The 16387-nt window shown below is 36.8% G+C and overlaps 1 protein-coding gene across 1 annotated transcript in view; it reads left to right on the top strand.

The window, feature by feature from the left end:
• The first annotated feature begins 903 nt into the window (after positions 1-903).
• LOC145680649 (glycerol-3-phosphate phosphatase) overlaps positions 904-16387 on the top strand; it is a 37633-nt gene continuing 22149 nt past the window's right edge. Inside the window, exons 1-2 of the mRNA XM_081751359.1 lie at positions 904-1044; positions 13526-13625. Coding sequence (XP_081607485.1) covers positions 1033-1044; positions 13526-13625 — 112 coding nt within the window. The 5' untranslated portion in view covers positions 904-1032. The remainder of the gene's footprint in view (positions 1045-13525; positions 13626-16387) is intronic.

The following is a 16387-nucleotide window of genomic DNA, read 5'->3' as shown; positions in this document are numbered from 1 at the left end:
ATATATATATATATATATATATATATATATATTTTTTTTTTTAAAGAACGAGATTGACGTGTGGTATGTGGAGAAAAGAGCCGCCCACGAGAAAGAAATGAAGGGAACGATACTGGAAACAATGTTCATACAAAAGTGCGGCCTAGTTTTCAAGTCACAACGGTAGTGGCAAGAAGGAGCTGAGACAATTGGTTATTAAATTCTAACATAATCTACGCATTCGCTTCCCTATGCCCCACTAGACCTCCAATTAGGGGGGCTTCCTTCTAAATTTTGTATAACCCTATATTTCCATTCGGAATAGCTATGTATTGCTGCTTGCAGTTTAGGGATGAGCACGAGACAAGTTTTGAGGCTGTCTCGTCTCGAAAATGTGCTGTAGAAGCTATGTCTCGACTCGAAAAATGTATATTTCTCTATTGGAAGAGCTGTGTCTCGACTCGAATTTTGTCAGAAAAATCCTGTCCCGACTCGTCTCGAATGCATCCCTATTGCAGTTGTACTATATCGCACAAACTACTAACTTTGGCATCCCCATTTCGGAATATCGCGCTACGCTACTGTTGATTAGAGGTTCCTGAAAATTTGGCACTTATGCGTTTGGTGGAATTTAATGTGATTCGATTGGCAATACTGTTGAGCAGGTGATTCGGGAGATACTATCTGTGATAATAGCTGATTGTGCTGTACAGGTGATATCGGAGCGGTACTGACAATTGGATGAAGGAACTGAGGTTTCAGAAGAAGTGTTGAAAACTTTGAAGTATGTAGATTTTTGATAATTATGCAACATGGTGATATTCTTGGTATGACATGTCGAAGAGTAGAGTATTGTTATGAGAAAATTTAGGGAATGAATTAGCTAGGAACAAGTTAAAATGACCGGCTCCGTGATTCTATCCCGCAAATCCTTATATACTGCTGTGCAGAAAGGTTTGGTTGACGGATAGCCCAAAAGTTGAATCCCCAGACGTCACAAACAAGGATATTCGATCATTTTTGCGTACTTCATTCTACGAAATCGGATGGAAAATGTTGAATATGGTATATACCTATTTATAGGCCCTATTTATGCTTCGTATATATTAAGGAGTTTCTTAAGGATTGGCTTCAAGAACAAGACCGAGTACTAAAAATTGTTAGCTGGCGTTTGAGAATGACTAGTTCAGAAGACGATAATCGACCCTTGGTCAAATGCGGGCACCGAATCTGAGACCATAAGCGTAATATATTTAGAATAATTGGGGGCAAGGTTCTAGAACACAGGTCCCCCCTTCCTATTCAGCTGTGATAGAGACGAAAAATAACATGCCCTGCGGGGCTCTAACCAGCCTTCACTCGCTAACGCTCGCTCGGCAATACTGTATTAATTAAGTATTAAAGTTTGGTACAGAAAGGAACTAATCTATATACGGGGACTTGTGTTCTAGAACCTTCCCAAAATGGGGCATTACTCGAGCAGATGGCTCTACCAAATTTCTACACATTTATTGCATTTTCCAGTTACTTCTTGCAGAGCATGCACTGCATGAGGAGCTAATGCATAAACCACGAACCAACTTATGCTAGGTGGCCACCAAAAAGCACGAATGCTATCTAACCAAGTCAGGGCAGGCGCGTCAGCGACGGGGGCATACGCATAAACCAGGATAGTGGAAAAATACATAAAATTCTTATATTCAAAATGACTTCACTGTTTTCCTGGGTACAAATTTTCCGCTGCGAGGAGAAATTCGTGGACAACTGTCGACTTCGCTGTAGATTGCTTGAACCAGAGTTGGCAAAAACCATGGGTTTTATTGAAAAAACCAAAAGCCCCTTTTTTCTTTTTGGTTTAAAACAGTTGTTTGAAGAGAAAAAGCAGCTGGTTTAAACCAGCAAACCCTGGCTTTAACACACATTCGGATAAGCAACCTTCGAAATGATCTTTCTTTTTTCCTTAACGGTGGGATTGAGTAACGGGAAAGTTCTAGATTACTGGTCCCCCGTCTATGTTAGTAGCTGAGTTAATTTCTTTCTGTACTAAAGTTTATACATTTAATTTTCACAGTATTGCCGAGCGAGCGTTAGCGAGTGAAGGCGGGGTAGATCCCCGCCGGGCACGTTGTTTCTGTCTTTATTACTGCTCAATGGGAAGGGGGACCAGTAATATAGAATCTTGTCTTGAGTAACGAACATTCCTCCACTTTGATTCTAAGGGTTAAAGCATTATGGGTACAAATACAGCGTGGAGATATATGCCATAAAAATGACAATACAGAAAAGAATAACCAATCTATGCCAAGTGGCTGCTGAAAGCAAGAATTATATCTAACAAATAAAGGCATGGCGTGACTGGTGGACCAACGCAGAAGTACATCGATATGGAACAGGCTCGTTAGCGATGATGAGGGCAAGGTTCTAGAAAACAGGTCCCCCTTCCCGTCTAGTTGTAATAAAGACAGAAAACAACGTGCCCTACAGGGCTCTAACCTGCCTTTACTCGCTCACGCTCGTTCGACAATACTATGTGATTTAAAAATTAAACTTTGGTACAAAAAGGAACAAATCTAGCTATTAACCTATTATGGGGGAGGGGAGACAGACTTGTGTTCTGAACCTTTTCAAGTATTACGAAACCTAGCTACTAACCTACATGGGGGAACCTGTGTTCTAGAACCTTTCCGATGAGGAGTATCCGCATAAAGATAGGGAAAGACGTAACTGCTATTTTCTTTTAGGAATGCACCGATTTGTAAAAACCTACGGGAGAAATGTGTACTTGATTACATAATAAGATTGAGTAAGTAATCAGAACAATCGAGATCTTACCTCCATAAGATCCATAAGGTAAGGTAGATCCATAAGGAAGACATAATGAAGTAAAATACAATTTGAAAGAAGTGTACAAAGTGTTCATAGAAGTGTCACGCCAAGGTTCTAGAACACAGGTCCCATTGAGCTGTAATAAAGACGGAAAATAACGTGCCCTGCGGGGTTCTAATCCGCCTTTACTCACTAACGTTCACTTGGCAATACTATGTGAATTAAATATTAAACTTCGGTACAGAAAGGAACAAATCTAGCTATTAACCTAGTGTTGTAAAAAAACGGTTTTTTTTCTGTGAAGTTTTTTTTCAATAAAAAACATCGTTCTTTTTCATGTTTCTTTTCAAATCTCTGTTTTTTTTCTGGCAACTATTATTTATTGATTTACGTTGCAGATTATTGAAATAATCAACAGAACTTGAGTCGAAGCCCTCGTAACTTACAATTTTTTTGTTTCTTTGTACATACATACTAGCAAAATTGTGTGATTATTCCTTTCGGCCCCAGGTCATTTTTGGCGTTTTCCTACATTTCCAGTTAGTGACTTATTGCTCAAAAACCATTCATTCGATTGATATGGTTAAGTCCTTGTTTTTAGAAAATGGATGTGGCTATTTTTTGGTGTAAGTTGCATTGCAGTGTTGCCAATGGGTGGGAAATTATTGAGGGAAATGTAGGGGTGAAAATTTACAAAAAATTCCCTAACCGAATTTCAAAATTTTTTGTATGTAGTACCACTGCTGCTATATGGGTTCAAGTCACCTAAAAAAAATCTTTGGTGTGTTGACAAGTACAGTGAAATCCTGAAGTCGCTTGCTTCCATCCAAAGAGAGAAAGAAAAAATTCTGTCATCACATGAAATTTTGACACTTTTTACGCCTCACAAGCAAAAATCAAATATGCCGGGGTTACAGCTTCTCTAATTAACCTATTGAAACTTTTTATGGTGCGTTCTGTAGGGCAAAGAGGAAGCTTTCAGGTAGTGGTACGTTTGTTTCAATGTAGCCAGTAAGAAGGTAATAATAGAGGAAAAAAGGGAAATTTTCCAAATTTTTCACCTAAAAGCGGGAATTAATTGTTTTGCCTGGAAACACTGCCATCAGACAGACGAAAACTATCTCAAACTAAACCTCAGTACTCCAAGAATATATCCTACAAGTATCATGGCGATATCTAAAAAAGTAAGCAAGAAAATTAAAAAAAATCTCATTCTACCTCAGAAATTCACCAGCTTCTTACCATTTACAGAACATGGTTTATTATAAACCTCAACTGTACTTTCCCTAATTATTCTAGTGAAACTTTTTATGGTGCGCTGTGTAGGCTAAGGATGAGGCTGTTAGATACTGGTACGTTTGTTTGAATGTAGCCAACAAGAAGGAAATAATAGAAATAAAAAAGGGAATTTTTTCCAAAATTTGCCCCTAAAATCTGGAATTAAAATTTTCTGTAGCTCGCAACACTGCTATCAGACATACACAAACTATCTTAAAATAAGCTTTGGTATCCCTCTAATATATCCTACAAGTATTGTGACGATATCTAATAAAGTAAGCATTTCAATAAATATATCTCATTCTACCTTTAAAAAATCACAGTCATCTTCCCAATTAGAGAACAAGGTGTACTGTAAACCTGAACTGTACTTCCCCTAATCATCCTATTGAAACTTTTTATAGTGCGTTGTGTAGAGCAAAGACGATACTTCCAGATACTGGTACGTTTGGTCCGATATAGCCAACAAGAGGGAAATAATAGAGACAAAAGAGATAATTTTTCAAAAATTTCCCCCTAAAATATGGAATTAAAATTTTCTGTAGCTGGTAACACTGCTACCAGACAGATGCAAACTACCTTAAATTAAACATTGGTACACCACTAATATATCCTACAAGTATTATGACGATATTTAAGGAACAAAACTTCTAATTACCAAAAATATATTACGGTAAACAGAAAAGTAAGGAAAAACTAGAAAAATTAAGTGTTAAAACCTAAATACGAATTTTCGTGCGTTCCCTAATTAACCCATGGTAACGATCTGTACTTGCATTTGTTAAGTAAGAACAAATTTCGATTGGCGTAAGTTGACTTGCACTCGGACATATAGGTACGAATTTATAAACAAAAATTTCTAATTTTTTGCCCAAACTTAGGAAAATTTTAATTTCCTTAATTGGCAACACTGCGCGCAGGCCCGTGCAATTAATGTCAACAGTTAGGTATCCATCCGAGGTATCTACCTGGCAAGTCTTAAGGTCTTTCTACAAGGAAGGAAGCTACAAGGGAAAAAAAGTAAAGGAAATTCGAAATTAGAAAATTCTCGAATTTTTGACTCGGGTGAAATTTGAGAAGGAAATTCGACACCAGAAGAAAAAAATTAATATGATAAACTATAGTCCAACCATATTTTGCAAGAATAATATCCCGATATCTTAATTAATGTCCACACAGGAGCGGATTAAACAAATGACGCACCCGTGTGTGCCACTTTGGCCACCTGGGCCACCGAGTATACATTAGATTACATTTTTTTACTACTAACTCGTGTTGTTGTTGTAGTTATAGTCTCGACTAATAATAATATCGTTGTTAGTCTCTACTAATAATAATATCGTTGTTGTAAACAATAACTTGATAAGGAAAATTTTCTCTCCTTTTTATATCTGAGTTCCAACACTGTTGGTGAGAAATGCAGGGTGTTTCAAAATGAATTTTGAGGTTTTAAGTCTTCGTAGTACTTATTACATTTTACGTACATTTATAAGCAATGCATCAAGTAAAAGAGCACCTCAAAGCAATGCATCAAGTAAAAGAGCACCTCTTTGCTACAAGTGTTCAATGTGATATTCATTCGTCTCACGGCACACATCTAGTCGATAGGCGAGAAAGGCCCATAAACTTTCCGCCATATGGTACAAAACACATTCAATTTAGGGGAGTCTCGTTTCAAGTGTACCATCTCCTGAGGATTTGCTGACGGCCAGATACAAACATTATGAGTGTTCACATTAGCTCTTAGGTGAAATGTCGATTTATCACTGAAGACGACACGATCCAGAAAATCTTCATTGTTATGCAGCAATATTTCACTTGCAAAATTGGCACGTAAACCGTAGTCTGTAGGCTTTAGACCTGTAGCAACTGCAAACGATAAGGACGTAGTTGCAAGCGTCTCCTTAACATTCTTCACACAGACCGTTGCACTGTACAGATTCAGTTTTTATTAAAATACAAAAAACTTTCTGCTCTCTAGTCTACATCTTTGCTGCTTGCTCTTTCTAACGGCAGACAGAAGAAACAATGCATGTACATGCGTGCGTACAAAACTGTTTGAGTTGCTCTTTCATTTTATATAATATTTATAATTGTAAGTTAATTGTAATAGATACTACAAAGTTTCAAAACCCTAATATTAATTTTGAAACACCCTGCATTACTTCAAATTGTGTAATCCTATATTCATGTCTTTTATATACATATCATCAGGGCCGGTCCTAGTCAATTTGTCGCCTCGTGCAATAGCATAATTTGCCGCCTACCTCTTTCTCCAGAAAGAACAAATCTTAAAAGTCATTAATTTAATTATGCTACTCCAGCATGAACAACAAAGGTGAGGGCAAGTGAAGTTGCACTCAGAAAGGCTTAAATACTTACTAAAAATGCAATCCCGTTGTGTCTGTTTTTTTTAAATATTAATCTACCAGTATTATGTTAGTGAAAGATGAAGCAAACACGCCTGCAGAGCAAAGATGGTAATCCTTTTTATAGAATTCACTATCGAGCTTCAATCACAATGTATCAGTTTGCAATTCCAGTGCAACTAGCTCTTTTATCTTTATTTCTTGATTTCTCTTCTATATTTGTTAACATTTTTTTTTAAAAAAGTTGTTTCTATCTTCAATGATAAGGAACTTGTTTCTGACAAAAACAAGACTAGTTGTCATATCAAAACTATGATAACTTACTAAATGGAACAGATATTCACTACTGTTCGAGAATTGAATTCTTGCATTTGGCAACAATCAAGCAATTTGTGCTCGGATTTATTCGACCATTTGCTTTAGCATTGTCCATGTGGCCTTAAACTAATGCAACCTAAACATAATTTATGAATGTAGTATTCAAATAGAAGGTCAGCTTAGTAAATGTAACTACCATCGTCATGAAGTCTGTTTCCAACAAGAAATATTTAATTTAAATAATATATTTATGACATTTTTGCCGGACCATCCAAACTTGCCGCTCCACGCAAATGCACGTGTTGCAAGTATGGTAGAGCCGGCTCTGCATATCATATATATCTAGTCGACAAATTATTTATATATGACATTTAGAAAAATACTATTAGGCAAATTAGTATTAGTTTTTACCATTAGACAAGTTATTTGAATTTTATACTGTTCGTGACATTATTTTCGTAGTTATTAAAGGCCTGCTTTCACGAAAAAACAAAATTTCATTTCTACTTTTATTTCTTAGTTGATATTGATGAAAACTGCTGAAACCCGAATTGTTAATAGGTATGGTATTCATGTAAATTGTAAAATATTTGTAGCGTATCAGTATCTAGCGTTTAATTTATGTTGCATTTTATGGTGATTATAAATACATAAAAATATTTAGTACTGAAATAGACGTAAGATGCATTACAAATGACTATTTGAAAAAAAACGAAATTTAGAAAAAAAAAACGAGAGGCAATGTTTTTTTTTTTTAAAAAAAACGTACATTTCTGAAAAAATACGAACGGTTTTTTTTCTATTTACAACACTATATTAACCTATTATGGGGGAGGGGGGACAGACTTGTGTCCTGAACCTTTTCAAGTATTACGAAACTGACCACACATAAGGTATCCAAGTTATCCCCCACTATTCTCGTGTGTCTCTTCCGCCATCGCTGATACGTTTGCTCCCTATGGACGCACACCCGTAGGGCCTCCCTGCTGCGCTCGCCTTGATTTGGTTAGTTTTTGTACTTTTTAGCTTCGCTACTTAGCACAAGTTTCTTCGTGTTTTATACCTCCTAAAGTCAGTCTGCACCCAGTAGTGCTATTCCTCCCTTAAGAAACATTCCCCAAGAAGTAAGAGCGTATTTCGTGCCAAGAGAGATACAGGGTGGTCCAAAAGTGTGAGAACACCCAAATAAAATCCAAGCCTTCAGAATTGGAGAAAAAAGGAAGAAAGTAATAACAGACGGGGGGGAGGGAGTCTTTTGAGACATATGGTATCATCGGACGCCATCTGGAAATGACAGGAACTTCTTTTAAAAATGGGAACTCTATCATATGATACATCAAATAGGACTGAAATTGGCATTACTGCTGTATTGCCGGATCACACGAAAAATCGAGGAAAAAAAAAGGAGTATTATTTAGTTTAAATTTTTCGTCCCACGATTTTTCTGGTTAGGCTAAAGGAGACGGTGATGATGAGAAACGAATGAAATGGTGGAATGAAGAAAGTGGGAGGAAACAGGAAAACCCACGAGCACGGTGGTTGTCCACCACAAAGTCCACACGGCGCGAGCTGGGATCGAACCAGGGACTCCAAGCATCGGAGATGAACGCTTTACCATTGAGCCACCGCGCCCCCGTTTATTTAGTTTCTCTTCCGAAATACTAGGTTGTGACCCTGGCTCACTTGGTAGTGAATATTGTTCGAAATACAGTGTGGACGTATGGCATAAAAACTAGTACATAAAACACGAGCAAACTTGTGTTAGTTGGCCACTAGGAAGCACAAATTCTATCTAACCGAGTCAGGGCAGGAGCGCAGGTAGGGAGCAGGCGCATCAGTGGCGGTGGGTATATGCATAAAGGAGGATAGTGGGAAAAACACGTATATATCATAAAGTGCATGGGTTGTGTTGCACAGCTTTGGGGGACATACTAAATGCCATGCAAAGAAGTACCAAATTGTACTAAATCAGGTTTGGTTAGATGTCCCTCTTCTATTCTGTAGTTTCAATTCGTTTCCATACTTAAGATAAACTTTGCCTGTTTAGTAGACCATGCAGTTCACAAATTTTAACTACTGATACTCCTTATTTTTGTATAACTCGATAAAACTCAAAACACGATATAACACAATCTTGTTATTTCCCATTTCCACACTGCCTTCAACATAAATCATAATAAGTATACTTCTTTGTCAAATAATCCCTTCCGCCTCCATATATAATGTCGCTTGTAACATCAAAAACAACTGAGAACAACAAGTATTTTCTTAACTTTAACTATTCTCTTCATCTTACTTTCACTCTTCCTGAGAAACCAAAATAATTCCTCCAATTCATCTGGTGAAATTCTCTAAAATTGGTCCGGCGATACAGCAGTTAACCCCTGAATTTTTTCTAGAAATCCAGTGGTGAAATGTTTTTGGCTCTACGACCAACCATTGCAAAGTTTTAACCGATTTTCTGCACTCACGTGGAGATAATACTGCGGGCAATGTGGCCCACTGACCAATTTTACAGCAATTGTTCAATGTGCCGTCCCTCCTGAGCAATCGTTAAATGTATCCGCTGCTGCCAGTCATCCATATCCCTGTTCAGCATGTCCTCAGGAAGGCTGGCACACGCGTCAATAATCCCGCATTGAAGGTGGTTAGTGTCCCTCTTCTTAATAGCATATACAACGGATTTCACGGAGTGAGGTCTGGGGAACGCGGTGACCATTCCACATTTCCTCGCCGGCCTATGTGGGAATTGCTCATCGAGGTGCTCACGAGCACATAATCCGAAATGAGGTGGTGCCCTGTCGTTGATAGAACAATGGAAAAGAGCCATCCTCTAATGCGAAGGATGGCAGGATCTCCTCCTCGAGCATGTTACGGTAGGTAATTCCATTTAAATTGCCCTCAATGGAGAATAGGTACCCCACACACCACACCACCCATTACTTTGTCAGAGCCAACGACCCGTGAATCGTCGCACCAATGTGGATTGTTGTCACATTAATATCGGTGATTTTACTTGTTTACATCGCCCCCCCCCCAAAAAAAAGCCTCATCCGAGAACAGCATGTCATATGCGAATCGAGGATTCTGTCTGATTTGTTTCGCGGCCCACTCACAGAATTCGACTCGGCGGTGTGGATCAGCCTATTTTAGGTGTTGGAATACTCTTTCTTCTATGGGTACCACTTATCCACAAATACGGGATACACCACATTCTTGGGCTACGCGACAAGTACTGCGGGTGGGGCTTTTTGCGAATGATGCTAACACGGCAGTGGATGTCGCTTCGTCCGTCGCTGTGCGAGGTCTGCCTGCTTTTGGTTTGTTTTCCACCGACCCGGTTTCCTTAAATTTTGCTATAAGTTTCCACACTGCACTATAGAAAATGGGCTCCAGTTGTGGGTGACGAGCGTTGAAATCGTCTGCTATCTGTCTGCTGCTGCGCTCTCCTGAGATCAACACAATCTCTATCCGCTCATCCCTTGTTTGTGCCGTTCCGTGTTTCGCCATCTGAAATAAAAGAAAATCGGTTAACACTTTGTAGCGGTTGGTCGTAGAGCCAAAAGCATTTCACCACTAGTTTCCTGGAAAAATTTCAGTCTTATTTAATGTATTACACAATAAGGTTCCCATTTCAAAAAAAGTTCCCGTCATTTCAAGATGGTGGCCGATGGTGCCATATCCCCTCGTCTGTTATCATCACTTTTTTCTCTGTTTTTCCAATTCTGAATGGTTTGGATTTTATTTGGGTGTTTCCACACTTTTGGACCACCCTCTAAATAATTTATGAATGTAAGTGTGCTATCCTAAAATAGGATAGTATTAAAATAACATTATATGGTTTTGTATATTTCTAAAATGTATCGTCGCGGATAGTGCTGCTACAGAAGTATGACTACCTTCTTGCATCTTGTTCAGTCACACTTCTGTGGATAGTGATCGTGTTTCAAAGTGTGTGGTTTCGCGACGTTGTCATTTTTTTTTAAACTATGATGATGTTTTACATATGTAAGCTTACTTTCTTATTTCCTCTTTTCTTTTCTCGATAATGAACGACAAATTCTGCCTACGTTGAATGGAAGTAAATAGAAATGGATATTAGAGATTTTTAACGTACACCATCGCACCAATATTTTAGTGTCTTACAGTAGTGGCACATTTTTATAGTTTTGTTCTGTCCACAGTTAGAAATTATGTAAATAATTACTGTGATACAAGTATTCACTTTGATCTCATCCAAATGGCATTAATTATAACCTACTATACTCTTAAATATATTTATATACGGTATTTAAATACAAAATACACACCACTTTAAACTATTAAAAAGAAAGTATTAATCATCATTATGTTGCTTCTTCTTCTTCTTTTTTATTTTTTTTTTTAGTTTGGTTATTTCAACTTTATTTCAATAATTTATAAAAGTAAGAATATTGATTAAATACAACTACTTTCTTCTCTCTTTTGTTGGAAATAGTCCATTGTAAAGTGGTGTAACTTATTTACATTATTAAATTAAATCGACGTTATTTCTTATATTAGAATAAACAAAGATTGACCTACAGTGAACTGTCTTTACCATGTCATTTTGACTAAAATGTATATCATAAGGGAGGACAGAAGAATCACAATTTATGGCCAATAGTTGAGCGTCTCAGAAGCGACTCAAGTTAGTGTGATTAAAGTCAGCATATATAACCTTCTGATTAAAATAAACGGAAATTTGTCTTTGATGTCTAAAATTCTGCTTTAGAGGGAGGAGGGAAATTTCTATATTTTTTCTGTTTGCCTATATCCAGATGAATGTTTTCTGTCGCATCACCGTTTGAAATAAAATTTTGAACATATTTAGTACAGTCCTCAAAACGATTTTTATCATGTCGTCAAAATGGTATGCTAAGGGGTTTGAAATGCATGTCAAAAATAGATATTTAATATCCCTCTTATGTTAGAGAGATGGAACTTAGTATATAGACTCCTTATTAAAAATGAGATACGTTCACACGTTCTCCAGCATTTTCTAAAATTTCGCTTTTAAGGGGAATTTCACAAAATATAATATGTATGTGACACATAATGCAATTAAAGTACGTTATTCGTGGATTTCTTTGGTCTTTCTGGATTTTTTTGGCATCTTGCAGCCTTATCTGTCATAAATTAAAAAAAAAATAATTATTTCATCATCATACATTTCAGATTATAATTAAAAAAAAAAAGCCCGCGCGAAAATATCTTTTTGGCTTTGTTCTTTCTTTGGTGAAACTTTATATAGAGGATGAAATAAGAAACATACTATCTCACAGTCTCGCTGGTGAAAGGGACGTTAAACTAAAACTAAAAAAGAAACATACTGACCAATTTGCCTACATATCGTTCGTCTCTTCTCAATGGAAGAAGAAAGATTTTCTGTTGAAAGTATCAAATAACAAAGCAATACGAAGCGCTCGAATCTTCGAGGTTTTTTTTTTTTTTTTTTCAAAACATTTAAGACATTCTGTTTTTTATTCAAGTGACAGAGGCCAGCTTTCACTCATCTCCTATTTCTGACCGTAAACTGGCGCTCAGTTCAAATTTTTTGGCAACCCCAGATTTCGGAGACAAATTGTTTCAGTACCATGTAATGGACGGAGAAGGCTAACAAGTTAATTTTCCGGTTCACACAATAAGATCGTCATAATTGTGTAAAAATTCAACAAGAAATTGCTACACATCATGACTTAATCTTCACATACCAGTACAATTCATCATGGGTTCCTTATATAATATTAGAAGCATACAATTTGCGTTACATATTTCTACCTTACTATGCCTGTTTCAAAAGTGTAGAAACAGTTGTGAAAAAAAAAAAAAAAAAAGGAAAGAAAATAGCCCAGTAGGTTTTATTACATTGTGTACATTCATTTTAAACCCGTACTCCTATTTAAAATAACACTTAAGCATTCATGTTCTATTATACACATTTGGAGTGCAAAAATGAAATTCCCTTGGCGCAGAAAGGAAATCCTTGAAGACCCACCTGCGTTTTGTGAGACACACTTTGCGCATTGTTCACTTATATTTTGATTTCCAGAAAGAAAAAAGTAGATAATTTTGTAAAGTAACAAAGAGGTGTGAGATTTTGTGCAATATAGAATAGGAATAAAATCCCCTATTACCGTAGGATTGAAGATACAGCTGTCCTGACTGAAGATTTCTTTAACTTCTCTCAAAACATACTATGCGAATTACTCCACCAACTAAGTAACAACAAATTCCATTTTTTTAAAATCCAACCCTTATTAAGCTTCCAACCGATTTTTCTCAACCAAAATTATAACTGCTCAATTACAGCTTTAGTCTGCACTAATGATTGGTTATTCATAAATTATAAGTTGTTTCTACTCGAATAGTATTTGACCATATAACTGAACTAAGCTACATATCGAAATTCACATAAGAGATTAATCTTCCTATTTTGAACTAAGGCGGCTGTGTCGGCTTTGACGCGTGCATTTCAAAACCAGGCGACACCAGACTCAATGTACATTTTTTAATGCACCGCAGGAACTCGTTGATGTTTTTGTTTTAAATTCTGCGTCGACAGTTCGGGTTTTGAAACCTTTTTGTTCTTTAATATAAGGAAATTAAATTAAATCATAGGAAACATGATTTAATTGAGTTAGACCTATCTTACATATTTTTAAAATTAGGATAATGGCAGCTTGTATTTGCAGATGATTTCCATTCATATGTTTTATTTTTTATGTATATTGCAGAAACTATTTACTATGGCTGCACGAGCTCTCTCAAGCTTTAGCAAGAAGGAAGTTTCCGACTTCTTAAATTCTTTTGATACCGTATTGACAGATTGCGATGGTGAGTTCTTTAACATAACATTGCAAGTTTTTAAATTCTATTTTTCATACTTCATATAGGAAAACATAGAATTTATTTCGAATGTGAATTTTGTCATGCTAATTTGTTTTATCAATTATTAAATCTAATTAATAGCATAATAAACTCCTTGAAAACAATAGGGGAAACTTTTTTGTATGGAACTTAAATGTGCATACCGGTACGTGAAAGACGTAAAGTGATTTAAATATGTGTAAAAATCTAAAGTAATAAAATTAGTAATCGAATTAAGTACTTAGTTGCATGAAATAGAGCCATTCCATGTCAAATCAAAACAATTTTCAAACAAATTCTGCCTTGCCTGGCCAGATTTTGATTGAATTTTGTACAGTTCATGATATGACTAGAAAATGACAAACGTTGGTATTTTGGGTTCATATGTGAGGTAAGTCTTTAGTATAGGCATTTCATCGTTCATTTGATTCTTTGATCAAGTGATTTGGTTGTTGATGTGAATCGTCTTTAGAACGTGATTTCTCTGGTACGTGGTACTTTCGTTCTTCTTGTATGGAATGTTGGGTGTGATGTCGTGTGGTTGTGTGTTTGTAGGTGTGGTGTGTCAGTGCTGTTTGTTTTGTTTTGCTGTAGGTTGTGCTGTGCTCTCTTCCCAGCTGTGTACGGTTTAATGGCAAACGGTGTTGATATTTTATATGAGGAAGAAATCGCTAATTTAAATTTGTGTAGGCTAGGAGCTTTGATGGTTAATAGTGAAATGGTTCTTTATCAGTCATTCGAAGTTGCAAGTCCGTGAAATTATGTTAATATCATATATGTTCGTTGCTGGTGTTACTAACTACGCAAATATTATTCATGAGTGTTCGTTTCAAGGAAAAATAAGTTCGAGAACTGTTTCCGATTGGCTAAATTATTGTAGAGAGGTGTGCTTTGAGCAGTGTCGGTTCGTGGAATAAAAGGTAGAGTGGGCCAAGCCCCAAGACAAACACTTTATGGTTACTGCTGCTGCTACTACTACCAAGATATTATTATTATTTGATTATCAAGTGAATTGCTTAAAAAACTCGAAATTGCAGTCAGAAAAACTTACCATACTAACACATTTAATTCTAATTGTGTTAAATTCCTTTATTATGGTAATATAGTCTTTCTACGTAGACAACATTGTTAGTGCATTTAGTCTGCCTTGGCTCATCCAATTCCTTAGACAAGTTTTCACCATTTTTAATGTACTGAAACAACGTTCTGATTCTGCTGTAGCCACAGGCGTTGTCAACACTATGTCCACCAGTTTTGATACCTCAGAAAATGTATCTGTTAAGTCATTGTCACGCAGAAATAGTAATAAATCATTGGTGTCATTAATTGCGCAAAGAATATCGGTGCTGTGTGCGTCCGATAGTTCGGATTCGAGCTTTTCTTTGTTCAGCATCGGAATAGGAACAAGATACATCTGTTAAGTCATTTCCAGGAAGAATGTTTAAAAGTGGAATAAAGTTCTGAGGATTCACCTGTTGAAAACGAGCATAATACTTTCTAACAACACTCTTACTTTATTCATTTTTGCACAACCTCACGAAACCACAGGGGGAAAAAACAGAACAAAAAACACTAAGAAGATGCACGTCTAAACTGAAGGGTGGACTTGCGGTTTAATTTGGATTCCTTCAGCAGAAGACAGACAAGAGAGCAAAGTCAAGGGACAAAACAACTGAAAGTGCGGAATCAACAACTACAGACAAAGCGAATTTTGGCAACAAGCAAGCTTTTCGTTCGGAAAGGATCGGGTGCAATCGTGTGATGAGGGCCTACGATTCTTGGCCCATCACACCTATATTCAAACTGGGTTTTCACGTTGTTTGCCACACGAGTCAATGCAAGACGATAGTAAGTCCTCATTGAAACAGCCTAGGCCCTTTTTCCCTTTGTTTTATACTGACCGCGTGAATAGCGTGCCCATAAACATAAGTAATACATGGAAAAACTGATTTGAAGGAGTCAGAACTACTGTTTTTGGTTCAGAGGGAAATTATAGCAACAATACTAGCAGGATAACTTAAGATATATACATTTTTCTATGTTAATACAAAAACGATGGGAGGGCTGGGCCCATCGGGCCCCTTATGACGGGAGCCTCTGGCATTGAGGCTGTTGTAAGACATTCTGTTCCTGTTATTGGCGGACCCGGGTTGACAGTAGAGATTGATGAGACATTCTTTGGACGGGGAAAATATAATGTTAGAAGGCGAAAGAAGAAAGTGTGGAATTTGCCGAGGGACAGAAGATATTTTTTGAGTCCGAATAATGAGAGGTCGGCAGAAAATTTAGTTGAAGTTATTACTAGACATGTTAATGTTAATTCCACAATTATAACTGATTGCTGGAAGGGGTATTCATCATTAAGTAGTGATAGATGACATAATTTGACTGTGAACCATTCTTCAAACTTCGTTGACCCAGTAAGTGGTGTCTACACGCAAAATATAGAAAATCTTTGGTGTCATTTGAAAAGAAATTTAAGTTGTACTCGTGGTTCTTAGTACATGATGTTGCAATTTGTATATTATTAAAACACAGTAATACACCGAGCAAGGCTATGTAGTATATGTAACAAAACACACAATCACGTAACAGTTTCGACACAATAACTGTGTCTTCATCAGACTTCCACACTTCCACTGTGTATTTTGTTACATATATCACATAGCCTTGCTCAGTGTATTGTTGTGTTTTAGTACAAAATGGAAATAAGAGCTGATAGAATAGTT

Source organism: Thermobia domestica, chromosome 3, assembly GCF_964235325.1.
Source record: "Thermobia domestica chromosome 3, izTheDome1.hap1.1, whole genome shotgun sequence".
Classification (NCBI taxonomy): Eukaryota; Metazoa; Arthropoda; class Insecta; order Zygentoma; family Lepismatidae; genus Thermobia; species Thermobia domestica.
Note: the sequence above shows the minus strand (reverse complement) of the source record. Positions and strands in the feature narration are given on the sequence as shown.